At 40.7% G+C, this 27,326-nt stretch overlaps 1 protein-coding gene across 6 annotated transcripts in view; it reads left to right on the top strand.

The window, feature by feature from the left end:
- The window catches only part of ART3 (ADP-ribosyltransferase 3 (inactive)), a 144,426-nt gene that overhangs the window by 110,830 nt on the left and 6,270 nt on the right, over positions 1-27,326 (top strand). For 4 of the 6 annotated variants that reach the window (XM_026509934.4, XM_048212024.2, XM_044388166.3 and 1 more), the window contains exons 2-7: positions 3,004-3,081; positions 11,682-12,393; positions 22,776-22,808; positions 23,726-23,758; positions 24,336-24,365; positions 26,889-26,921. In XM_026509934.4, the coding sequence (XP_026365719.3) occupies positions 3,004-3,081; positions 11,682-12,393; positions 22,776-22,808; positions 23,726-23,758; positions 24,336-24,365; positions 26,889-26,921 (919 nt within the window). Of the gene's footprint in view, positions 1-1,703; positions 1,828-3,003; positions 3,082-11,681; positions 12,394-22,775; positions 22,809-23,725; positions 23,759-24,335; positions 24,366-26,888; positions 26,922-27,326 lie in introns of those variants that run through there. The other 2 variants (XM_044388169.3, XM_057309764.1) reach the window with 2 other exon arrangements.

Genomic DNA, 27,326 nt, shown 5'->3' on the forward strand with positions numbered 1-27,326 from the left:
CTTCATGCAGCGTTTGTTACATGCTTTTTGGTGGACTTTGTCTTTTGTGTGATATGTAGACAAATCTGGTAGGCTTTAGTGTCAAAGACAGGAACATTCCTCTCCTGTAGGCTCACATGCCTGAGACATAAAAGAAGGTCAGTGTGAACATAATGCCTGAAAACATGTGCAAATCCTCTTTTTTCTTTCTGACCAAACTTTTTCTTTTTTATGATCCTATTGCTGGGAGTCTATTTAGTGTATTAAATTGTATCTTTTTTTTTTAAGATTTTATTTATTTATTTGACAGAGAGACAGCCAGCGAGAGAGGGAACACAAGCAGGGGGAGTGGGAGAGGAAGAAGCAGGCTCCCAGTGGATGAGCCTGATGTGGGACTCGATCCCAGAACACCGGGATCACGCCCTGAGCCAAAGGCAGACGATTAATGACTGAGCCACCCAGGTGCCCCTATTAAATTGTATCTTAAACTGCTTAGCCAGTGCAGTGAGAAGTTAGAGTTTTTGAAGGCTGAAGTTTAGAGGTGGGTCTTATAAAAATGGGTGCACTTTAATATTTAAAATGTTTAGTTGAGTAGTAATATATGTATATGTGCACACAGACAGAGGAAAATACACATAAGTGTATAGCTTGGTGAATTTTCACAGCCGAATATATCCGTATAATCAACACCCAGAACCAAACCGTAACCTAAGTAGCATCCCAGATACTCTCATTGTTCCTCTTCAGTTATTATTTCCTACTCATAGTAATCAGTTTTCTGACTCTCATGCTATAGATGTGTTTTGTTTGATTTTGTTCCCTATCTAAATTAAATCATGCAGTATATACATGATCATGTCTCTTCTTTTGCTCAAAAATATTTTAAGATTTATCCACATTTCTTATATATGGTTAGAGTTTATTCATTTTCAGTGCGATACAAAATTCCATGGTATGAATATAACAGTGTATCCGTTCTACTGTTGTTGGGCATTTGGATGGTTTCCAGTTTGGGGCTATTATACATCGTGCATTATCTAATACATTATATTAATGTGTTTTGATGTATATGCATAAATTTCCTAGGACATGTCGCAGTTTTTTACCCATAGTCCGTGAACTCCTCTAAGTGTTCTTCAGTGGTGCAGTCCATGTAGTTACTTTGTGTACCTTACCCAAACGGGAACTCTAGTTGCAGGTATTACCAGATCTTCCCTTAGTGTTCCCAATAGACTTTTTCTAAAACTCACTTGGATTTTTAACATATATTTTGGTTAAGTATGAATATTAATGTGTCTTATCAGACTGCGAGTGCTTTGCTTGTGTATCCCAGCAGCTGGCAGAGTTACCTGAAAAATAGTAAGCTGGTTGAGTGAATGGTGACAGCCATCATCATTGCCAGAGATTGACACAGCAAGTTCCCTCAGTTATGTGAACCATCTAGTTAGGGTAAAATCCTTGCTTTCGTTTGCCATCTCAGAGTCAAAGGGTGAGGAATGGGAGGTGATCACTGTCTGAGAAGCCTACAGCAGGGCTCAGAACTGCACATGCTGTGTGGTTTAGAGGGAATTGCTGTGGCTTTACAAGCCTCTTGGAGATTTCATGTGTTAACAGCAGTGATTCCAAAGGATAGTGTGGGGGCCAGATATAAATAGCAGAACACAAATGGGGTAATGTGCCACTGCCAAGCTACTGCTGGGGGTGTTTATAAAAAGAAAAGCATTCCCTTCTCAGCTCTCACTGTCAACAACCTCCCATCCTGAAGACACACTTACTACAACTGAGAGAGTGGGGAAACAGTTTGAGACCTAGCATCAGTTAAAGCTCCTCCACAGGCAGAAAAGCCAGGTAAACATTTTGACTTATTTACACTTAGAGTACAGAAGTAAAGAATTTTCGGAAAACCCAGATTCAGAGCTTGCTTGGCACATACTGCCTTGTGACAGTTATCTGTCAAGTATTATATTTCAAATCTTTTTTAGAAAGTGAAGTTTAACATAAATGTGGCATTTTGGTTGTATATTTTAGTATCTCTAGTGAAAGAAACTGCTCCTGAGTAAAGATGGGAATGTGGGGCCAAAGAGAGGACTCCCCTTTCTCCTATGCTGTTCATTCCTTTTGCAGATGCCAGAATATGGTGATTGGTAGGATAAAGTAGAGATATCAGTTCAGTTCCAGTAATGTCAGCTTTGTTGTAGGTATGTGGAAGGAACCAACCTCTTAATTGAATCGGTTAATGGCTGTGGGACAGCTTCAGCTCTTGTTGGCCTCTCATCCTCCTGTTTACCCCTCTCAGTCTCCCAAATGTTGGGATAAGTATTGGGCATTTGGCCGATAGAGTTGTATAATCTTATTAGAATTGCTGCCTGCCTAATTTTTTCTTATTTTCATTCCTACCATCAGAAATTTATGCAAGACCCTTGTTTTATCCTTGGGCTTCTCTTGAATCTGAGTATTTGGGGGAAGGAGGCCCCCTTGGGTAACCTTCCACTTAGTACCACTACTGGTCTTATCATTCCTTCCATCCTACCCAGATGGGTGTGACTTAGTTAGCAAAGAGAATAAAAGAATGGATGATGTGCATGGATCATAATTACTGGGGAATTTTTGGAATCTGGGAGCTAGGAGACCACCAGTGTGAAGTGGTTGTTTTTTAGTTTGTGTTATTTCCTGTGTATGCTGAGGGGAAATTCAGAGATAGGAAGAAAATATGACTACCAGTGACTGTCTGTGGTGGGAGAGACAACATGGCTGGAGGGGAATGGAAATGGACAGATTTAATCTTGAGCAAATTTCTGAAGTTCTCTGAGCTTTTGTTTCCCTATCCGTAGAATGAGGATGTTAGACCACCAGACAGAATCTAATGGGCCTTCCAGCCATTGGAAATTTATGGATGATCACTCCCTGACCATCATGATACCTAGTCTCACCCTGAATGAAATACATACAGTGTATCATCCGGCTCTACTTCCCTAAACCTCTTTTTAAAATCTGCTAAATTGGAATTTCTTCATTTTAATTTAGAAGAGAAGAATGAAGACAGGACATTTTGATATGGTCACCATGCTGCTGGCAGCTATGATTCTGATGGACATTTTCCAGGTAATGTTGGGAATGGGAAGTATGTGGTCATTGGAATGGGAACTCTTGATATAATGTTGCCTGAGGCATCTGTGTGGGTTGATGTTGGAAATGAGAGTGGATAGAATACATAGAATAGGTAAATTAGTTTTTTTACAAGTAGCTTTTATCTTTTCATTTTGAGATACAGGCTAACTGTAGAAAGTTGAAAAATTTGAAATTAAGCCAACAGAGGAAAGTAAAAATCATTCACAATCCCTCCACTCAGAGAGAAAGACTTAATCTGTTGATGTATAGTCTTCTTGGCTTCTGTGTGTGTGTGTTTGTAATTTAGAAAAATGGGTTCACACTGTACAAAGTACTATTTTACTTGGCTTTTTAACTTAACTGTACTATGAATGTGTTTATGTCACTAAGTATTCTTAAAATATGCATTTTGTCCAAATAAGGTGACACTGCAGTGTTTGGTTATATGTGTTTTATTAAACTATATAAGGACCATTTTTCACATCTGGTGTTCTTTTTTTCTGATAAAACTTTTATGATTTTATTCTTCGCAGTCGAATCTTTAAACATTCTGTAGCATATTTTTATGTAAAGTATGAGCGAGTTATCTCATTTGATTTACTGAATATTTTTCCACTGTTTTGAAGTGCCTTCTTTAAAATATGTTAAGTTCTTAAAATTTTATTTTTGAATTTAATATTCTGATCCCTTGCCTATGGAATCATTGTGTATTCTGTTGCCTGTACTGCAGTATGATTTTTTAAATTGAGGTTTAATTCACGTATCATAAAAAAATCACCATTTTCAAGTACATAATTCAGTGGTTTTCATAGATACAGTGTGTTGTACAACTCATTACAGAACATTCCCATCACCCCCAAAAGAAGCCCTATAGCTATCAGCAGTCAGTCCCAATTCCCTCTTCCCTGCATCCCTTGGCAACAATTACTACTTTCTATTTTTGTGGATTTGCATATTCTGGATATTTCACCTGAATGTAATCATACAGTATCTGGCCCTTTGTGTGGCTTCTTTCTCTTAGTGTGTTGTTTTCAAGGTTCATCCATGTTGTAGCATATACTAGTAGTTCATTACTTTTTAGAGCTGAATAATATTCCATTGTGGTTATGCCACATTTTGTTTACCCATTTATTAATTTTTTTAAAGATTTTATTTATTAGAAAGAGAGAGCACGTGCATGAATGGGAGTGGGGGGAGGGGCAGAGAGCGAGGGGAAGCAGACTCCTGGGGGGCAGGGAGCCCGAGATCAGGACCTGAGCTGAAGGCGGATGCTTAACTGACTGAGCCACCCAGGCACCCCTATCCATTTATTTTTTATGTCATTTGGGTTCTCACTTTTTAAAGTTTCTTGAGAATGGATAATCCTGCTTTGAACTTTCATGTACAGATTTTTATGTGAACATGTTTTCAGTTCTTTTTGGTATATACCTATGAGTAGAATTGCTGGGTCATATGGTAACTTTATGTTTTCCACAGTGGCTGCACCATTTTATATTCCCACCAGCAACGTGTGAAGGTTCAATTTCTCTACATCTTTTCCAACACTTATTTTCCTTTTCTTTTCCTTATGATTATAGCCATTCTAATGGATGTGAAGTGGTATCTCACTGTGGTTTTGATATGCATTTTTAACATTCTTTGGTAACATAATTTTCCTGTGTGTTCTGTGAATGTTCCATAATTAGTTTAACCAGTTTCTTTTCATTTACATTTAGGTCATTTCCACATTTTTTGGTAGTATTTTTGTAATAAATGTTTGCTAATTAAATTTCATTAGTATGGACTTTTGTTTCAGTGGATAAAACAGAGGAAGAAAATATAATCAGTGTGTTCACCTAGCCTTTTGGACATGTCCCTTAATGTCCATTCAGTTGTCCCTGAATGGTGGTGGCATTTGTGAACTTTTTCACTGCTCAAGGCACTCACTGTACAGAACACACAATCAACTGTGGCTTTGGGCCAGAAAGACTTAATATCTAAAATTAGACCTGTGGAGACTGGTTAGAGGCATAGGAAAAGACAGGAACATGCTGGATCAGATATGATATGACTCTGATATGATGTGACTCAGATATGATGTGAGGAATGCAGGAGGTGATTTCAGGGTGTGATGTCTTATAATACATTGAAGTCTTGAAGATGAATCAGTTATTAGTGCCCAAGATACACAGTGGTACGTTCTGTGCTGCAGAGGAAAGTGCATTTCTTGGCTAGGAGATGGCAGTGATTTAATCTCCTGAAGCTCAGATTCCCACTGCAGGAAACTGACCTACAGACCCAGGAGTTTAGGGGTCTCATTGACTTCCCCAGCAGCATATTCTGTGGCTGGTAATAAAGACAGTTTCTGATGCTGGCCCAGTTTTTTCATTTGTAAAATGATGTTACGAATTGTCTGCCCAACCTTTCATAATAGTTGCTAGGAGGAGAAAATTTAAAGTCTTCTGAAAGTGCTACGTAAATGTCACTGGTCTTTATCATTGGAAACAGGACATTCTGTTTAAGAGGACAGACACTGGGGCCACATTTCCTGGCTTCAAATCTCAATTTCATGGAGAAGATATTTGCAAATGACACTGCAGATAAAAGACTGGTATCCAAGGTCTGCAAAGAACTTCTCAAACTTAATACACGAGAAACAAATAATCAAATCAAAAAATGGGCAGAAGATATGAACAGACACTTTTTCAATGAAGACATACAAATGGCTAACAGACACATGAAAAAATGTTCAAAATCATTAGCTAGCAGGGAAATTCAAATCAAAACCACATTGAGATACCACCTTACGCCAGTTAGAATGGCAAAAATTGACAAGGCAAGAAACACAAATGTTGGAGAGGATGTGGAGAAAGGGGATCTCTCTTACGCTGTTGTTGGGAATGCAAGTTGGTACAGCCACTTTGGAAAACAGTGTGGAGGTCCCTTAAAAAGTTAAAAATTGAACTACCCTATGATCCAGCCATTGCACTACTGGGTATTTACCCCAGAGATACAGACATAGTGAAGAGAAGGGCCATATGCACCCCAATGTTCATAGCAGCATTGTCCACGATAGCTAAATTGTGGAAGGAGCCGAGATGCCCTTCAACAGATGACTGGATTAAGAAGATGTGGTCCATATATACAATGGAATATTACTCAGCCATCAAAAAGAACGATTACCCAACATTTGCAGCAACGTGAACGGGACTGGAGGAGATAATGCTAAGCGAAATAAGTCAAGCAGAGAAAGACAATTATATGGTTTCACTCATTTATGGAACATAAGAAATAACAGGGAGATTGGTAGGAGAAGGAAGGGAAGAATGAAGGGGGGTAAACAGAAGGGGGAATGAACCATGAGAGACTATGGACTGTAGGAAACAAACTGAGGGCTTCAAGGGGAGGGGGGTGGGGGACTGGGATAGGCCGGTGATGGGTATTAAGGAGGGCACGTATTGCATGGTGCACTGCTGGTTACACGCAAATAACGAATCATGGAACACTGCATCAAAAACTTGGGATGTACTGTATGGTGACTAACATAACATAATAAAAATTATTTAGAAAAAATCTCAATTTCAGGCAAGACAAATCTGTCTTAGTTTGCTTATCCTTAAAAAAGGGACTAATAGTATCTACTGCATAGGGTTGCCATGAAGATTAAATGAGTTCATTAATATATAGGAACACTTAGTGCTTGGCATACAGAAGACACCCTGGAGAAGTTTGTTAGGTCTTAGGGATGGAGTGGCCACAGAGGGTGACTGAGAAGAAGATACCTAGGAAAACTCAAAAACGAATAGATGGGTCTGTGTGAGGACCAGGTTGTTGGTGGTGGTTGTAGGCAGTAAGATGATAAGTTTGCTCTTACTATTAACAGTTGAAGGGTCTTTGTGCAATTCAAGTGGAGTTACCAAGTAGGCAGTTGATAATACGGGTCTGGCGCTTACAGGGATAGGCCAGAGGTATTTAGATGATAATTGACACTGTGGGCATGTATATATTGCCTAAGGGTAGAGTTGAGAGTTAAAAAAGTAAGTAGCCTTGAGAAATTCCCAGCATTTAATGGCCAGTAGAATATGTTGGCTCTTCAAAAGAATCTAAGAGGTGTTCCCCCAGCAGAGCTGTTGGGGTGGAAGAATGGGGTGGGAAGCCGATTGAAGAGGATTGAGATATGAGTGGAAATGAAATGGAGAAAGCAAGGGTAGACATTTCTTTCAAGAAATTTGTCTGTGAGGGGGTGAAGAGAGAGAGTAGGAAGCAGATAGTGAGCCTGGGATATTTATTTTGCTTTTTTAAGTTGATTCTCTCTCCTCTCACCCCGCCACACACACTTTGACTCACACACTCACACACACACACTTTTTAAGGATCATTCATGTGGTAAAAAATAAAAAATAAAAAAAAAATCACACAGAGGCTGCAACTTTAACATCTCCTAAGGGTCTTTATAAAGTTTTCAGCTGCGGTCTCCTGCTTAGGTTGCAGCTTATGCAGCCAATGCACTGTTACAAGTATAGAATAGTGTAGAGAGAAGATGACGAGGGCATTGTCCTTCTATTTGTAGAAACCCTTAAATAGTGTCCCCGGGCAGATTTGCTTGTCCTGTGTTTTGATCCATAGGCCAGAGTACAGGTTCATATTTTACAGGATTTCTTTTTCTTTGGTGCCCACGGTTCTTGCTCACACCGCTGCCTCGACGAATGCAGAGGCAGACCAGATGAAGAGTGGTGGGCAGCAGAGCAAAGTTTATTGAGCGATAATAAAGTGATAGTAAAAAGCTCCTGAAGAGGGAGGGACCCAAGAGGGTTGTCCCGGAGTTTCTAAGTCTAGGGGTTTTTATGGGCTTGTTGGTGGGCTCTTTTAATCTGATTAACCCTCCCTGTGCCGGTCGCCCAATCAGATTTTTGTCATCTGTCTATCACGTGGGAAAGGATGGAGGGCTCCTTCCAGGATGGTATAAAATTCTTAAGGATGGTTTCCTCTTAGGGTTGGGGTGGGGTTGTCCCTGCCTGCCTTTCCTCCAGCTATCCTTCATTAATTAAGTTCACTTGAATATTTTGCTAGTTGCTATGCTAGAAGCTTGGAATGCAAAAGGTAAATGTGACACAGATCCTGCCCTTGAGGAGCTTACAATGTAGCACATGTATTCCTGTCATGAAATAATGAAAATAACCACAATGTGCTGGAAACTTAATAGGTGAGAGGCAATGTGGGTAAGGGCTTTGCATATATTCATTTTATCATTAGTGCTTTGCAACAATACTGCAATTAAGATATTATTTCCTTTATCCTCATTTTTAGATGAGAAAATTGAAGTTCAGAAATGTAAAGTAACTTTCCCATATCTAATTAGTATCTAGCTATGGAATTTGAACCCAGATTTGTCTGGCTCCAAGCTAGTGCTAATTATATTATACAACCCCACTTATTATGTTATATGTACCATTTAAAGATACACTAGGCCTTTTTCAGTTGTTTGTGATAGAAACACAATTCAAACTAGCTCAAGCAAATAGGGAATTTATTGATTCTTATGACCGAGGTAGAATACAGTCTTCGGGTACAGCTAGACCAGGGCCTTAACAAATGTCATCGGGGCCTCATCTCTTTCCCTTTCAGCTCTGCAAACCTTCCTTTGTTGGCTTTATTTACAGACCGGATTCTCCATGGAGCTAAAAGCGTGACTATTGGCCGCCCCAAGCCAATCTTACCCTTAGAGCTTGTCGTTGTAGAGGAAGAAAGCTTTTTTTCTGCCCCCTGAGAGTGCTCTGGTTTTTAAACCTGCATCACTGGGGCACCTGGGTGGCTCAGTCAGTTAAGTATCTGATTCTTTTTTTTTTTATCATATAATGTATTATTTGTTTCAGGGGTACAGGTCTGGGATTCATCAGTCTTACACAATACACAGCACTCTCACAACATATACCCTCCTCAAAGTCCTTCGCCCAACCACGCCATCCTTCCCACCCCCCTCCACTCCAGAAACCCTCAGTTTGTTTCCTGAGATTAAGAGTCTCTTAGGATTTGTCTCCCTCTCTGGTTTCATCTTGTGTCATTTTTTCCTCTCCTCCCCTATGATCCTCGGCCTTGTTTCTCAAATTCCACATATCACTGAGATCATAAGATAATTGTCTTTCTCTGATTGACTTATTTCGCTTAGCATAATACCCTCTAGTTCCATCCACATCATTGCAAATGGCAAGATTTCATTTTTGATGGCAGCGTACTATTCCATTTTTTATATCTGTCACATCTTCTGTATCCGTTCATCTGTTGATGGACATCTGGGCTCTTTGCATAGTTTGGCTACTGTGCACACATAAACATTGGGGTGCAGGTGCCCCTCTGGATCACTACATTTGTATCTTTGGGGTAAATACCCAGTAGTGCAGTTGCTGGGTTATAGGGCAGCTCTATTTTCAATTTTTTGAGGAACCTCCATACTGTTTTCCAGAGTGGCTGCACCAGCTTGCATTCCTACCAACAGTGTAGGAGGGTTCCCCTTTCTCTGCATCCTCACCAACATCTGTTGTTTCCTGACTTGTTAATTTTAGCCATTCTGAATGGTGGGAGGTGGTATCTCATTGTGGTTTGTATCTTTGGGGATAAATACCCAGTAGTAGAGGGCTGCAACCTCTTTGACATCGGCCACAGCAACTTTTTCATGACACATCTCCAAAGACAAGAGAAACAGAAGAAAAAATGAACTTGTGGGACTTCGTCAAGATAAAAAGCTTCTGCACAGCCAAGGAAACGGTCAAAAAAACTAAGAGGCAGCCCACGGAATGGGAGAATATATTTGCAAATGACACTACAGAGAAAGGACTGGTATCCAAGATCTACAAAGAACTTCTCAAACTCAATACACATGAAACAAATAATCAAATCAAAAAATGGGCAGAAGATATGAACAGACACTTTTTCAATGAAAACATACAAATGGCTAACAGACACATGAAAAAATGTTCAAAATCATTAGCCATCAGGGAAATTCAAATCAAAACCACATTGAGATACCACCTTACACCAGTTAGAATGGCAAAAAATTGACAAGGCAAGAAACAACAATTGTTGGAGAGGATGTGGAGAAAGGGGACCCCTCCTACACTGTTGGTGGGAATGCAAGTTGGTACAGCCACTCTGGAAAACAGCGTGGAGGTCCCTTAAAAAGTTAAAAATTGAGCTACCCTATGGTCCGGCCATTGCACTACTGGGTATTTACCCCAAAGATACAGACGTAGTGAAGAGAAGGGCCATATGCACCCCAATGTTCATAGCAGCATTGTCCACAATAGCTAAATTGTGGAAGGAGCCGAGATGCCCTTCAACAGATGACTGGATTAAGAAGATGTGGTCCATGTATATATATAATAGAATATTACTCAGCCATCAGAAAGAACAATTACCCAACACTTGCAGCAACATGGATGGGACTGGAGATTATGCTAAGTGAAATAAGTCAAGCAGAGAAAGACAATTATCATATGGTTTCACTCATTTATGGAACATAAGAACTAGGATGATCAGTAGGAGAAGAAAGGGAAGAAGAAAGGGGGGATAAACAGAAGGGGGAATGAACCATGAGAGACTATGGACTCCGGGAAACAAACTGAGGGCTTTGGAGGGGAGAGGGGTGGGGGATTGGGATAGGCTGGTGATGGGTATTAATGAGGGGACGTATTGCGTGGTGCACTGGGTGTTATACGCAAGTAATCAATCATGGAACTTCACATCAAAAACTTGGGATGTACTGTATGGCGACTAACATAACATAATAAAAAATTATTATAAAAAAAATACCCAGTAGTAAGCATCTGATTCTTGATTTCCGCTCAGGTCATAATCTCAGGGTTGTGAGATTGAGCCCCGCATGGGGTTCCATGCTGCAGAGTGTGGACCCTGCTTAAGACTCTCTTTCTGCCTCTCCCTGTGCCCCTCCCCACCCTGCCTGCTCATATGCTCTCTCGCCCATGCGTGTCCTCTCTCTCTCAAAAAAAAGAAAGAAGAGAAAAGAGAAAAAAGAGAAAGAAAGAGAGAAAGAAAGAAAGAAAGAAAGAAAGAAAGAAAGAAAGAAAGCCAGCCTCTGCATTGTTGCTTATCATTGGAGCAAAGGTGCAGAATCAGTTCTACCCAAACCACGTGGACAAGGGAGGGGGAATCCTTAAAGGAAAATGAATAATATTTACCATTATGTATTTATCATGTACGGTATTTCATACACGATATTTCAGAGTCATTTGGCAGTCTTAAGGGGTTGAGAAAATCTAGCTAAGAATGTTGTTCAAAGCCAGGACTGTCACCCATTTCTTCAGTTTCACACTTTTCTTTGCACCGTAAGGTTCAGATGAATGAATTATAGGCATAATCGTTCCCAGACTTCTCATTGCTAACATTTACTGTTTCATACAAAGAGATCACAGCTGAGAAAAGTTATCAGTAACAGTGGAATATACTTCCCACATAAAAATCATGTCCAAAGTTGGTTCTAAGCAAAGGAGAGATTCTATTCTAGACGGCATGAGAGGGTAGGGGCAGTAAGGGAGAGAAATAGATGTACACCAAATATCTCATTTCAAGAGTATTAATTTCCCTTTCCTTTTCTTTTGAAGGTGAAGGGTGAAATGTTAGACATGGCAGATAATGCATTTGATGACGAGTACCAAAAGTGCGCGGGCAGAATGGAAGTCAAATATGTGCCCCAATTGCTCAAGGAGGAGAAAGCAAGCCATCAGCTCTTGAAGGATGTGTGGAAAAGTGCAGAAACCAAATGGGAAGCCCGGAAGACTCGCATCGTTGTCCCTGAGAGCTTTAAAGATAACCATGGAATAGCGCTGATGGCATATGTGTCTGAAGGTCAAGCGCAGACTCCCTTTTACCATATGTTCAGTGAAGCTGTGAAGACGGCCGGCCTGTCTCGGAAAGATTATGTCTATGACTTCCAGTTCAAAGCTTTTCATTTTTATCTGACAAAAGCCCTGCAGTTGCTGAGAAGACCTTGTGAGGACAGTTACAAAACTGTGGTGTATAGTATAAGCCAGAATGTCTCATTTACATTTGGAGGGCTAAACCAAGCCAGATTTGGCCATTTCGTCTTGGCGTATTCAGCCAAACCTCAAGCTGCTAATGACCAGCACATTTTGTTAACCATCCACACGTGCTTTGGAGTCGCCATTGAACAGTTTTTTGATAAAGAAAGTGAAAGGATTATTTTAATACCTCTGAATGAGATTTTTAATGTGTCGCAGGATGGGGCCAGCAATAACCTTATCCTTCAAAGCACAAACAAGACCTGCAGCCATTATGAGTGTGCGTTTCTAGGTGGTAAGTGTCTCTGTTCTGTCTGTGCTTGTCTGGGAGGGAAGGAGTGGGATTCTTAGGCCCAGAGAAAGGTCAGGAAAGAAACTGACAGGTGTTTGAAAGGAGAAATGACATGGATGGTGTCTAGCACCTTTCATATCAATAGGTTTTTTTCCCCCTGTAATTTAATTTTATCAAAATAATACATTTATAGCATCCTGGAAAGTTAAAGAAATAAAATGCTATAAGACAGTGGTTCTCTCAACCGGGGCAATTTTGCCCTGCAGGGTCATTTGATATTAACTGGAATTTTTAACAGTCACAGTCATCCCTAGGTGCTACTAGTAGCATCTAATGGGTAGGGGCCAAGGACACTGCTAAACAAAGTGTGTAGAACAGCCCCCCACAACAGAGAAGTACCTGGCCCGTAACCCTACCTATAAGGCTTACAATGAAAAATAGTAACTCCCTGCCCCACTGTTCCCTATCCCCAGGTTTCATTCAGTGGCATTCATTTTTAATTTTCCAGCTAAAGTTTGTTGTTTTTTTTTTAAGATTTTATTTATTTGAGAGTGAGAGCACAAGCAAGGTGAGAGGTAGAGGAGAGCGAGAAGCCGACTCCCCGCTGAGCAGGGAGCCGCACGTGGGCCTCGATCCCAGGACCCTGCGATCATGACCTGAGCCGAAGGCAGACGCCTAACCTTAACTGAGCCACCCAGCTGCCCCTCAGCGAAAGTTTTTAATAATATGCTTCAGCATGTTATTTCTTGATTTTAAAATTTTTAAAGCTCATCAGTTACATCATCAGTAACTCCGACTCTCTTATCTTTCTGTTCCACCAGTCTTAGCCTGTGGGGTTTATTGATCCATGTTTGCAGTGTGACTTTTGTAGCTGTAGACATCAATCCATGTTCAAGACAAAAAGAAGGGGAAGTGGGGTGGCAGCTAAATCTGCCTATTTAATCAGGAAAGTAAAAGCTTTCCCAGAAACTGCTAGTAGATTTCTGATTACATATCATTGACCAGAACAGCTACTTGATAATCCATAACTTGAAGAAAAGCTTGGAAAGGAGGCAGTTAGCTTTTCCAGCCTGTCCAGTGTAGGGAGGCAAGGGGAAGGGAGTTAGAAATAGCTGTCATGTCAGCACACCAAATGTATCTGACAACCACCACCCTTCGCTCCTCCTCAGTGTTTGTGCATTTCCCCCTTCCCAATCTCCCAGTGTAATAAAGACTGGTACCTTTTTATTTATTTTTTATTTTTTTAAGAATTTATTTTTATATTTGAGAGAGAGAGCATGAGCAGGGGGAAGGGGCAGAGGCAGAGGGAGAAGCAGACTCCCCACTGAGCAGGGAGCCCGATGTGGGCTCCATCCCAGGACCCTGAGATCATGACCGGAGCCAAAGGCAGGTGCTTAACTGGCTGAGCCACCCAGGCACCCCAGGACTGGTACCTTTACAAATACCTTTTTTACCCCAGGGTTATTAGTTGTATGATTTTTTGTTTCCTTAGTTTTTTATATCCCATCAATAATTCACCTCCAAATCCTTAGAAATATAAATCTCCACTTAGTACAAACATACCAGATTCTCTCTCTCTCGCTCGCTCTCCTTTTTCGAATATACTCCTTCTGGGTTCCCACCATCAAACTCTGTGATGTACTCTTTAGGCCTGCTGAATATCCTAAAATCTCTACTCACAACTGTAGAGACTTTCTTTTATTTCTCCCCTGTGAGGAGAATGCCCTATTTCTTGGATTTTCTCCTCTTTCTTGAATTACCTCTGTTTGGCAGGGGTATGTGTTCTCTAAAAGTTTTCTGAGAAAAAGAACATTGAGGGAAATTTTTAAGACTTTTCATGTCTGAAAAATCTACCTGTAAGCTTGAATAACAGTTTGCAGAGATCCGTATTTCTGTTTTGGAAATCAGTTTCCTTGGAATTTTGGAGATATTCCTCCATTGTCTTCTGGTTTCTGGTGCTGCGGTTGAAAAGTGTGAAGCCATTCCAATTACTAAAACTTTGAATGAAACCTAATTTTTTCTCTTTGGGTGGTTTTAGAATTTTTCCTTATCCGCAACATTCTGAAATTTTATGATGTTGTGGCTTGTTGTCTATTAGTGAAAAGTTAATAAAACCCTTTCTCCTTCCTCCTATGAAAATGGCCTCTGATTGATTTTCTAACACTGTTTGTCTGTAATCTACTGAAGGTGAAATGACAGCTGTGTAACCATAGAATACTTCCTAATGGTAAACATAGCCCTTGATTGGTAGAATGCATCTGAGCTGGGAGGGTTGTGAATAAACCATAAATACTTGGGGGAAGCCATAGCTTTGGACGTTCCTGAACGTGGTGTGACATACGCAGGGGTTTTTCTTGCTGGGTCCTGAAACTACACTCATGGACTGGCATAAGAGAAATGTCTTTGTGTGGCATGAGGCTACTGAGCTAGGATGGTTCCTACACCCACCTGTGTAAACTTGTTTCCTTGTACCCGAGGTATCATTTCGGGAGCGAAAGAACAGGCCTGGATTGCTGTGAGGACTTGCGTTGAAGGGCTGTATCTGATGCTGCCCGCTGCTAAATAGCGTGCTGTGTTTTTTGCCTTGCCTTCTTCTGCAAAACTTAGTAAACTAGTGAGAGGAGAACCTTTTTGGGTCTTACGAGTGTGACTGTTTAGCTGAACCCAAAACCAGGGCGGCTGATCGAGCAGAGTGAGTGTTGCAGGCCTCAGAAGTGGGATAGACTTTTAGACCTTGACTCATTGTGGCCAAGGCACTATGAGATTAGAAAGAACAGGTAGGAAAGTGCTGACGAGACACCATGCCTGGGACATGGGCTGATCCACTTATGATTTAATGGCAGAAGAGTACTGGCCATTGAGATGCCTGGGGCACAAAATTTAAGGAAGGTCCTTACTCTTAGGGTCATCACTTGTACCATCTGCAAACTTGCATGATTCTAAGAGTGAGTGCCTCTTTAAATTTTGCACTATCATAGGCACCTCATTTGCCTCACCCTAGTCCCAGACCTGAGTTGCAAGTGAATGAAACTAACTATTCACTTTGAGAGAGCAAATGAAACCTGCAGCGAGTACATTTGTATTGAGAGGAGACATTCCCGTTCCCCTCACCAACCATATAGTGGACCTGACCGAACCCAAGCCAGTTAGAGCTGGCTCATACTGGCTCGTGGAAGCTGACCGTGGGCACGCATCTCTTCCCAGTTCCTCGTACATCACAGTAGCTTGAGATTGGCCATGGTTGAGAGCTTTACCATGGAAATCATTGAACAGTACAAATCAGGACCCCATCACCCACCCCAGAACCTAGTCAATGAAACTAGCACATCACAGCCAGAAACCTAGTTGAAGCTGGGCTGACAGAAGGATTCCACTTTGGTGCTCCTGATGCATTCAGCCAAATGCCATTTGTGGAGGCACTGGTTATACAGGAACCCTGGCTGCAGTAGGTACAGGCCAAATCAGTCATTGGTTGATGGACAAAAGGTGGGCAGTGAAACGCGCAGAGTTGTTTGTGAGTGGGATTATAATGAACAAAAGGGGTGGAGCCATTGGGTTGATTGAGAATGAGCCAGGGCTCAGGTCTGCATGGGGAAGTGTAGTGTGAGCTCATGCGAGGAAGGGAGGAGAGGAATAGGCACACTGCTGTGGGTATGCCCACAAGGTCAGTAGAGGCTGTCACAGCAAATTAATGTTCAAACCAGCCACAAGGGGAGACCTTTGTGGAGGCTCACATGCACTATTTGGGGAGCTCTGACAAAGGCCACTGCAACTGACTGTGTTGATTTAATGCCAGACTATTATCTAACCAATGTCCTCTGCTGCCATCTAGAGACAACTATTGGGATCTCAGGGGCAAAAACACTAAAGTAATTACAGCTAGGCCTTTTTCAACACTATGAAGGATAATAGACAGGGTTTTAAAAACTCACTCTGGGAGGATATAATCAGAACCTTGTTCCATTGTGACTGAATATAACTCTGAATTTAAAAAAAACAGTTGTTTCTAAAAGGGATAAAAAAAATTACACCAACTTTAGTGCTAACACAGTCCTGTGTTGTTTTAAACTTGCTATAATTTCCAAGATAACTAGTTTTTGTAAGACCCACAGTAAATTTTTATCTAAAAAAAATAGGTCATTTGTTTAGGAATTGGAGAAAACATCAGTGTCCCATTAGATAATACAATTTCCTGGTGGTCAAAAAACTAATCTTGGTATTAATCCAAGAATATGTAAGTGAACTGTGAATAAATGGCAAAAAAAAAAAAACAAAAAAAAAAACAACCCCTTTCTCCTTCCTCATGGGGAAATTACTGCAGGTTAACTTTCTGCTGTACTGCTTTCCTAGAAAACTTGATTAAAGGTGGAATGTCAGTGGTGTAATCAGGCTACATTCCTTACTTTTAAAAAAAGACCCCATTTGGACAGCAGTACCTGGATTGGGAAGACTACAGGTGAATTATAATACCTGGTAGGAAACCGTAGCTTTAGAATTTTCTGTATCTTATAGTGCAGATATAAGGTTTTATTGGAAGAATACTTAGAGAAATAGTAGAGTGTACATCATACTCTGAACTCTCATCACTTTACTAAACAGGCTGGGCATGGATCATCTGGCATCTTGGCCAGTGTTTCTATAGGGAGGGGCAAGGCTGTATATATGTAAATATGTTCTACATATTAGCAGTCATGGGGCAGGGAATATCAAGATTCTCTGGCTGGAAAAGTGGCCCTGTTAGAAAGGAGGAGCCCCTGGACTCCAGTGACTGCTATTAGTCTATTTTGTTCATCTTACTCAGACCTGTTGAGCCAGCTCTCTGTTAAGCCATCAAAAGGGAAAAAGAAGATAAACCTTAAGGGCCATCGGCAATTTAGTTTTTATAAATCCACACCTAGCCCTTGAGGGCTCATTTAAAATAAGTATCTTCACTGGTTCTAATTAGACCCTCTTTTTTAGCCTTCCCTGGGAGGAGTGAAGTTTTGGTGCTATTGTCTGAGATTGGCTGGGACTGGGACGTCAATAAGATCTCATGGAAGTAGGCCAGATAGGATGTGACATATTCATCACCAGGAGAAATTCACAGTATGAGTCAACAATTTGGAAGGCTGCTCAGACTGTTTATCTGTATTTATAGCAAAAGCGAGAGCTCTTCACCACCAACTTCCTCCAGACTTTCATCCACCAGACTTGTTCATCCCTATGAACCAGTGAGGGTTCAACCAGAGAATCAGAATCAGTAGAAAATATATAGGAAATATATATTAAATCACTAACTACAAGGAATTGGCTTATGTGATTGTGGGGGCTAGCAAGGCAAGTCTGAAATCTGTAGGTCAGGCTGTCAGGAAGGGCAGGCTGGAACTTTTGGGCATGAGCTGAAGCTACTGTCTACAGACAGAATTTCTTCTTCTGGGAAACCTCAGTCTCTTAAGGCCTTTCAGCTGATTAGCTGCATCTTTTTGGATCTTGCTGTCTCATGAGGCTGCAGTTATCATACGACTTGACTGGGAAAGATCTTCCCAGCTCACTCACATGATTGTTGGTAGGATTGGGTTCCTTGTAGTTTGTTGACTAAGGCCTCAGTTCTTCATGAGCTGTTGACCAGAGGCCTCCCTTATTCCAAGCCACATAGACCTCTCCATAAAGTATCTCACAACATGGCAGCTTGCTTCATCAGAGTAAGCAAGAGAGAGAGCAAGGAAGAGTGCCAATAAGTCATAGTCTTTTGCAGCCTAATCACGGAAGTAACCTCTCATCACCTGGGCTGTATTCTGTTTGCTAGAAGCGAGTCACTGGTTCAGTCCACACTCAAGGAGAGGATTACGGAAGGGTGTGAATACCAGGAGGCAGGGTCATTGGGAACCGTGTCAGAAGCCACCTCCCATAATCCCAACCCATTACGTGTTGTCACTTCCTCTTGGGGATGATCCAGATTGGCTGTCCTTTTTCCATAATGATCAGTTCCACAGTGACCTCGCTGGCAAAGGAGACTAGCTACTGGAAGCAAAGTCAGCCTACAGTTTCATATACTGGTGCTTTTGATCTAATCAGTATGGTCTATTTGTTTGCTGAGGTCATATGAAATATATATTCATTTACTGAAGTAGAAGCAGGTTTTATATAAATGTCCATCCACTGAGGTCAGAACAAGCACACCTACACAAAAGGGAGGAGAGTATACTATTCCTCCAATTCACTTCATTCTTTAACACCTAATTCCTTGGTGCTTGGGAACTCAGCCAAGATAGGTTAGCATGGTTGTATGCAACTTATAAATAGCTGAAAACAGCCAGACCAGTCAGCCCTGTAGAGATCTTTATTGGGGAGACTGATAGAATTTTTTATTGGAAGTCCTAATCCTTTGCTTATAGAGCCAGAAGCTATAGTAGAGACCATAGCCACACATGCTTGATTTGTTTTGCCAGTTGCCTTTCTTTATATGCATTCACTGAATGCACATGTATGTGTGTAGCATAAAGATTGACTTCATGAGTTGTGTTTGCTGTGTTTGTTTCTGTAGACAGGGACTGCATATGGTTTTATCTTTAGTAATCCACTTCTGAGGGTCTCAGTGTCCTGATCATACAGCCTTAGAGCATTAGTGTTGGCACTGGTAGATTTCGGTCAGTCCCAAGGTGGTGCCTGGATCCCTGCCAGGATCACCATTTGAAGAGCATCCAAGGCAATGAACAGATGATTATTACAGTGGATGGATGCAGCATTCCATTGGATTGGCCTAACCTGGGGGCAGGCTGTTTTATTAGAGAAGTGTGCTGTCTTTTCAGGTGTGAAGTCTTGTAGGTAGGGCCCCCATTGAGCCAGTAGTTTGGATAAAGTAGTAAGTAAGGTTTTGTGGTGGCTAATGCAGAAGTTGTCAGATTTTCTTGTCCCTAGTGTTGTCATAATTGTTTTCACAGTGCCCATAGGCTAAAAGAAATACCTAAAAGTTCCATTTATTAAGTAAAGTCAGACGACTCAATAAGTATTGTTTATCTAAGTATTATGTACATCTTAGTAACTGAAAAAATAATACACAAACTTTTAAAAAAATATTATTTCATTCTTAGCCACAACAACTAGCTAGTGGGATATATATGCCTGTTGGACACTGCACAGCTTCTCAGACCTTGAAATCATATTAGATACCATCTTATTTGCTGATCTACATTGATTTTCACATATGCTTGCTTTTTTATCACAATTGCTGAAAACCCAGCCTTGCAAATGTGTGACGTCATCAAACCAAACGTAACATGGTATAACTTTGAAACTGCATTCTACTTCAAACTAATAGTTCATGCTATGTCAGACAGATACCAAGTACATCTGTGTTTGTCCTAAAATTTTAAAATACCCCTCGGTAGCCCTGTGATTTTCTGCCACTGTTTGGAAACTGCAGGTCTGAAAGATGGACAGGCACCCGTTTGTGAAAGTGGTTAAGGCCTTAGCAGCCAGGTTTGGCTCTTAATTGGAAGTAAAATTTCAATGGGATGAAAACTTTTGGGTTTTATCCTACCTATGGGACTTAAGTTCAGAGAGAATCCGTTGCATGATAAGATAGGGGGTTGAAGAGTCATGACTTTTCTTTCAGTGAGACAGTCTGTCTCGGTCCCAGTGACAGGCTAACCGTAGCAGCCCTGCAAAGGGAGGAAGTGCTTGTGTGCAGAAACCCAGTGATCAACAAATACTGCCATAGTCTTGTTGCTGGAAATTCCAACCCGCTATGAGTTTGGTCCCAGGCGTCTGTAATTTCTTAGGATCTGAAAGAGATGGGGAACTCCTGAGAAGGCTTTATTTACTCTTGTCTGGACTTTCTGAGTCGTCTTACTATACAGTTCACTGCTAAAGTGGCAACTTAAAAGGTTTTGCAGTGTGACTGGTGGGATTAGGCACTTCTCTTCTTCCTGTGGGTTTTTTTTCCTGCCTGACGTAGTTTCCTTACATGTGTGAATTGATCAGTATTTTGTTCAATACTTGAGAGAAACCCTTTGAAGATCTCTGGACCTCTCTGTGCAGCTACCTTCTCTTTAGTACTCTGTAAAAACCAAATTATCTTGGTAATTTCTTTGTGGAAATAATTTAAGCTATTCAATGGTTATGACGTCATTCGAGTTTTCTTTTATTCTTGAGTTATTCTTGGTAAAGTCTATTATTCTAGGCAATTGTCTTATATTTCAAATTCATTGATCTAAAGCTAGTCCTAGTAATCTCATGGTTTTTTTACACCTACCAAATCTGTGGTTATATTCTCTTCTTTCATTCCCCATATATTATATTTCTGCCTTCTGTTTATTTTTGTATCAGTCTCATCCATTTTAACCCTGCTACTTCTTTAGAAACCCAAAATAGTTTACTTTCTGCTGCTGAAACACTAATGGAAAATGAAATCCAAAGTCTGGGGCGCCTGGGTGGCTCAGTCGTTAAGCGTCTGCCTTCGGCTCAGGGCGTGATCCAGCGTTCTGGGATCGAGCCCCACATCAGGCTCCTCTGCTGGGAGCCTGCTTCTTCCTCTCCCACTCCCCCTGCTTGTGTTGTCTCTCTCGCTGGCTGGCTGTCTCTGTCAAATAAATAAATAAAATCTTAAAAAAAAAAAACACGTCAAATAGGGAGGAGAAGTGCAGTCTTGAATAAATGGATCTGTGTTAAACATTAAAGGAGATCCATCCTCTACTACTGAGAAGGCTCTCAAAAACTTGGTGCATAAAAAAATCACTTGGAGTCCTTGTTTAAAATGCAGATTACAAGGCATCGCCCCCAGAAATTCTGTATCAGTAGTCCTGGCTAGGGAATTTGCAATTTCAGTAAACACCCAGATGATTCTGAAGGACGCGATTAGAAGACCACACTTTGAGAAACATCCTCTAATTTGTGGTACAGATGAAAGATAAAGGCTTTAAAATCCCCCAGTGTCTAGTCCCCTGGCTGAATCCACTATACCTACAGCTTTCTTAGCCACACCTTACCTCACCCTCAGCCAAGCCCTCTGAGTGAGAATTGCACTCATTCAGCTCCTGCTAATGCAATATTTTGTATTAGTCTCTAGACTGTTGTTTTTTTTTGTTTTTTTTTTTTTTTTGTAATTTCTAGTTTAGCTAGATACCTGACGTTAGCCTCAAGGCACCATCCAGATTCTCAGGGATCCATACCATTTCCTGGACCAGTAGAAACTGGACCAAGTCACCTAGATTTTTGGTTCAAACTCCACAAGTGGAACAGGATTTGAGAGCAGCTTACAGAAAAGCATATGTCTCATAGAGAAGCCAGACCTCTTAGGGATTCCCCCATTTTATATGGAGAGATTCATTCTCAGGTAACCGAATATCCAGATTAGATCAGTGAGTTAGCCAGGCATGGAGAAGGGGCCATAGGACTCTAGGCCTTCTGTGGCATTCTAGGAAGCCGTCCATGGCTCATGCTGGCACCAAATCTAAACATCCTCCCACCAAAGTTCTTGCCTTAACCACTGTTGGGCAGGCTGGCAGATTTCCCTGAATGTCATGTCTCAGAGGAGTCACTGCAGCACTGATGATTTTTTTTTTATAAGGCCCTAGACCCAGATAAAGATATAGTGGTAGATGCCATATTCTTGCTTTCTAAAAATTGTGGATTTCCTTACATATATAGATCAGTGTTCTGGAACCAGACCAAAGATCAATGTTCTGGGATAGACCAACTTGTTTCTTTATATGAATGTGAAGGATCTTTCTTTATATGTCCAAGGATCTTAAAGATCTGATTGAGACTCTTTTCCCCAATGAATAGGAATTGTCATAGCGGCACTGGGTGGCTCAGTCGGATAAGCATCTGCCTCTTGATTTAGGCTCAGGTCATGATCTCAGGGTGTGAGATCGAGCCCCAGTTACGCTCCTTGCTGGACGTGGAGTCTGCTTAAGATTCTCTCTCCCTTTGCCCCTCCCCCTGCTCTTGTGCGTGCACACGCCCTCTCTCTCTCTCTTTAAAAAAAAAATTGTCATAGTAAAAGGATAGGTTTTCTGTTGAGGACATTTAGTATCTGAAGAGAAGATTAATTGAACCGACAGGTAAATTTTTTCCTAACGTTTGCAAACTAATCATAGAATAGAATCATAAAGTGTTAGCCTTGGATGGACGTTTGGAGGTTATTTGAAGCAAACTCCCAGTAAAAGATACAGATAAGGAAACTGAATTCCAGAAACATTAGATGTTTTATCAAAGATCATACTGCTGTTTGATGGCTGTAATGTGAGTACAAAAATGTAATTGTTTCGCATTTCAAATCCCACCAAATTATGGATCTGATAGACCAAAGCTGACAGATTAGATTACCAGTAGCTGTAAGACCAATTTGAAATCTTTACTAGGGCAGCATGTCTAACTAACAAAGCTTTATCTTCATGTTTCAGGACTAAAAACTGAAAATTGTGTTGAGAACACGGGTAAGATACGCTTTTAAAATATTATCTCTGTAATGGGAATGTTACCTCTCCCAGCCAGGTATGGGTCAGAGCCACCCCACCGTATTGTCATACTGCAGCCATCCTTTTTGTCAGGCTGAGTCGTGCAGCTGCTGCTGCTACTGTTACTACTACCACCACCGCCACCTTGTCAGGTGCAGGGCCCAGGAGCCTCGGTTGCTTGTTCTCCACGCAGCTGTGCCTGTGGCTGTTCTCTCAAACACTACATTTGCCTTGGGGATGCAGGGACCGTGCCCCTCTCACCCTAGCTTGTCCTGGTAGGAGCTTAAGGACTTTTGAATGCTCCTACGTGATTCCTGTGCACACTGCTAGATTCATATTTTCATATTTTGATATCTTAGGAAATAACATTTGGGAGACCAAAAAAGGAAAGAATAGAGTGCATATGGCTGAAGGGGGGAGACAGAGGGGACAGAATGGTAATGTGGTCTGTCTCACCTTCCTCAGGGAGAAATAGGAGGAGGTAACAAAAATAATCTTCCTTAGAGGACCATGGGAAAGATTTGGGTAGATAAACAGGAATTCTAGGACGAGGAGCATTATCAAATAAGCCCAACAGATTTGAACCAAAGTTTCCAGAAAGGGCTTTAGGCTAAGGCATGCTTTAGGTGGATCCGTTTGAGGGTTTCCTTGTTAAAAAGTTTGAGAAGGAAGGTCTGTTTCTAGCTATGTTTCTGGCTAGTTTTTCTGTGAATTCTTCATGTAATTAAAATCCATACCCATTTATTTTTGAGATTGAAATTTTATATTTCTCATATTATTCTATTTTTGGAAGCCAACTTAAATTTTTTTTTACTAAGCATTTAAACATAGACTGACCCTGACATTTATTTCCATCTGGGCGTAGTACTGGCAATGAAAGCACGTTTGTATTTCAGAACATCATCTACCCATCTATATCTACAACCCTGGTAAGTGCGCTCGAATTTTTACAAATAATCCTTACATGGATATTTAGTATTTAGTAGCTCTTTCCTGTTTAGCAAATTCACTTCTTAGCTGAAGGAAGAGTACTTTGCAGATATGAAGGTGTAACTTGAGAGGTAAGGGAAAAAAGAATTTATTCTGGGGGAAACTTTTTGTTTCCTTAAATTTCTGTAAATGGGAAGGTTGGGTGTATGGAGATCTGAATAATACAGAAACATTCTGGGGAGTAAGGTTGGTAGGACCTGAAGGGCTAGTTGCTCTTGACAGGGCTGAGGGCCTCTATGTACAGCGCTGTATTCTGTCATTGAGATTAGCCTGTGTGGCACCACACAGCCAGCTGAGAGTAGAAGCTACGCATTTTTCATCTGTCAAATATGCTGATGGTTGCTATCATTTGACTAAAACACCTGGCTGACACTTAAATTTAGTAGTTTTAGTTTACTGGACATACCAAGTGGTTCTTTTTGGCTATAATATTTGAAAATATTTTGCTGTAACTATAGTAATTCTCAATTATTTTGTTTTATCATTAAAACGGATAAGTTTCTTCTTATAACTTAGGTGAGAAAGACCAGAACCTTGAAGACCCTGGTAAGACATTTTTGTAGACTCCGGGGATTTTCATTTGCAATATAGCTCTCTTAGGGATGGAAACAGGTAAGCATGACACAGTAAAGAAAAGTGGGAAGAAGGCAGAACCCACTTTCGCTTACTAGTTTGATACATCGGAGCCCTCCTGAGTTACAGATAGACCTTCTTGATAAAGATGCCGCAGCAGCCTTCTCTCTTATCTAACTCTCCTTTTTATCTCCGGGATGACCGACAGAGCATTTAGAGACACGACATGAGGAACCAGTTCTAAAGAGCATATTTTCTGTGCTCACTTTGGTAGCACATATACTAAAGAGTGTATTTTCTGCTTTTTTGTTAGCTGTTACATGGATAGAGGAAAGTGTGACAAATTACTTACTCACAAACTCTTGTAACCTAGGGTATTGGGCAGGGGCATTAAAAAATGGAGTTATTTTTTCTAAATTAAAATGATTTTGTGTAATTATTTCTGCTTCCGGCAGTCTGAGTAATAGATGCTATTAGCTATATCCATCCGATTATTTAGTATATTCGAAGTCCAGCTCATTCCCAAGTTTTATTTTTGTCTCTTTGTGTAATGATATTACTCAAATGTCCTCAAGAGTGCTGGGACAGGGCACTCATAAATTAATGGTAAGATTATAAATTGGAACTTTTCTGAAGGACAGTTTGATGGTATGTATTACTAGCCTTAAGAATGTCCATACCTTGTAAACTAGTTATAACACATTTAGATATTGTACTAAGGAAATAAAGATTTGTGTACAAATTGTTTACAGTGTATGGTAGCCAAAATTTATAAATAACCTTAGTGTCCAGCAGTTGGGTATTGTTAAGTAATATCCATATAATGAAACACTAAACAACTTAAAAATCATATATTTTTTTAAAGATATATTTATCCATTCTAGAGAGAGTGAGAGAGCACATGCACACATGTGAGCAAGGGGAGGGGCAGAGAAAGAGGGAGAGAAGCCGACTGTATGCTGTGCCACCCAGGTTCCGCTAAAAATCATATTTTTGAAAAATATGAGAAAGTGCTTATAATATAGTGACAAGTAAAATATGATGTAAAAAGCATATGAACTGTGATAGCAATTTATTTAAAAATTTCAAAAGAGGGGCACCTGAGTGGCTCTGTTGATTGGGCATCTGACTCTTGATTTCAGCTCAGGTCATGATCTAAGGGTTGTGAGATCAAGCCCCACGTCAGGCTCCGTGCTCAGCGGGGAGTCTGCTTCTCTTTCTTTTCCCCCACCCCCGTCCCTCTCCCCACTCGTGCTCACTCGCTCTTTCTCTCTATCTAAAATAAGTAAATCTTAGGGGTGCCTGGGTGGCTCAGTCGTTAAGCATCTGCCTTCAGCTCAGGGCATGATCCTGGAGTCCTGGGATCGAGCCCCACGTCAGGCTCCTCTGCTGGGAGCCTGCTTCTTCCTCTCCCACTCCCCCTGCCTGTGTTCCCTCTCGCTGGCTGTCTCTCTCTCTGTCAAATAAATAAATAAAATCTTTAAAAAAAAAAATAAATCTTAAAAAAATGTCGAAAGATACAAACTTCCGTTTATAAGAGAAATAAGTACTGGAGGGGCGCCTGGGTGGCACAGCGGTTAAGCGTCTGCCTTCGGCTCAGGGCGTGATCCTAGCGTTATGGGATCGAGCCCCACATCAGGCTCCTCGCTATGAGCCTGCTTCTTCCTCTCCCACTCCCCCTGCTTGTGTTCCCTCTCTCGCTGGCTGTCTCTATCTCTGTCGAATAAATAAATAAAATCTTTAAAAAAAAAAAAAAAAAGAAATAAGTACTGGAGATATACAGTATAGCAGAATGAATATAGTAGTACAGCAGTATGATACATTTGAAAGTTGTTTAAAGAGTAGATCTTGAGAGTTCTTCTTACAAAGGAAAAAGCAATTTTTTTCTTTTTTTAAATATCTGTATGAGATGCTGGATGTTAATTTCAGTAATCATTTCACGATATATGTAAGTCACATCATTTGCTATACACCTTAACCTTACACAGTGCTGTCTATCAATTACATCTCAATAAAGCTGTAAAAATGCTCAAAAATGTATATGTACATATATTATACATAGCAAAGGAATTGAAAGGAGATATACCAAAAATATTGAGGTTGAGTAGCTCTGAGATCTGGTATTATGATTAATTTTAATGATTTCCTGAGTTTTTCCAAATTATCTGTAATTATAATGTATTATGTAATCAAGAAATTTTGTTTTTAAGAAATATGACAAATGTAGGTTGGAGTCTTTGGACTGAATCTTAAAAAAAAAATTCAAGAAGAGCTGTTTTGCTTAATCTAGGAGAGAGCCTGGTTCACTAGCCATAGATGTTCTCACCCTAAGTCAGTCAAGCTCCATTGGGTTAAATGTTCTCCCCTTTTACCTTGGTCCCTGCCATCTCTCAAAGCTTTTAGTTTTCCAGCGTAAATAGCTATATAAATACAAGGTTAAATTAATTTTCAAATTGATTGGAATTTTCACTAACGAATTTCTGTTCTCATCTTTAGGAATGAAAAGCCAGGAACCCACTGTCTTACCTGGTAAGTGATCTTTTTCCTTACCCTCTGAGACTAGTTACAAGGTTAGGAGGAGACATAAGGGCTGACTCCTAGGACTAAGGACATTATTAGACACAGAGTTTGAGGAATGAGTTCAGCCAGAATGAAGGGACTCCAACTAATTGAAGGCTTGGTATGTTCCATGCAGAATACTAAGCACTTTTATGACTTAGTTCCTTTAATCATCACAAACCTACAATGTAAGTATTTCTTTTGCATAAATAAGGAATTGGAGCTCAGAAGGATTAAGAAGACTGCCCAATCATAGAGCTAATAATTATAATGACCATAGAACTAAATCAAGCAGAGTCTTCAGTACTGTTCCGTTTAAAAGCCGCTATACTAGGGACTGCCTTATAAAGATAAGACTGGAGAGAGAGGGCCAGA

Source organism: Ursus arctos, unplaced genomic scaffold (genome assembly GCF_023065955.2).
Source record: "Ursus arctos isolate Adak ecotype North America unplaced genomic scaffold, UrsArc2.0 scaffold_9, whole genome shotgun sequence".
NCBI classification, from domain to species: Eukaryota; Metazoa; Chordata; class Mammalia; order Carnivora; family Ursidae; genus Ursus; species Ursus arctos.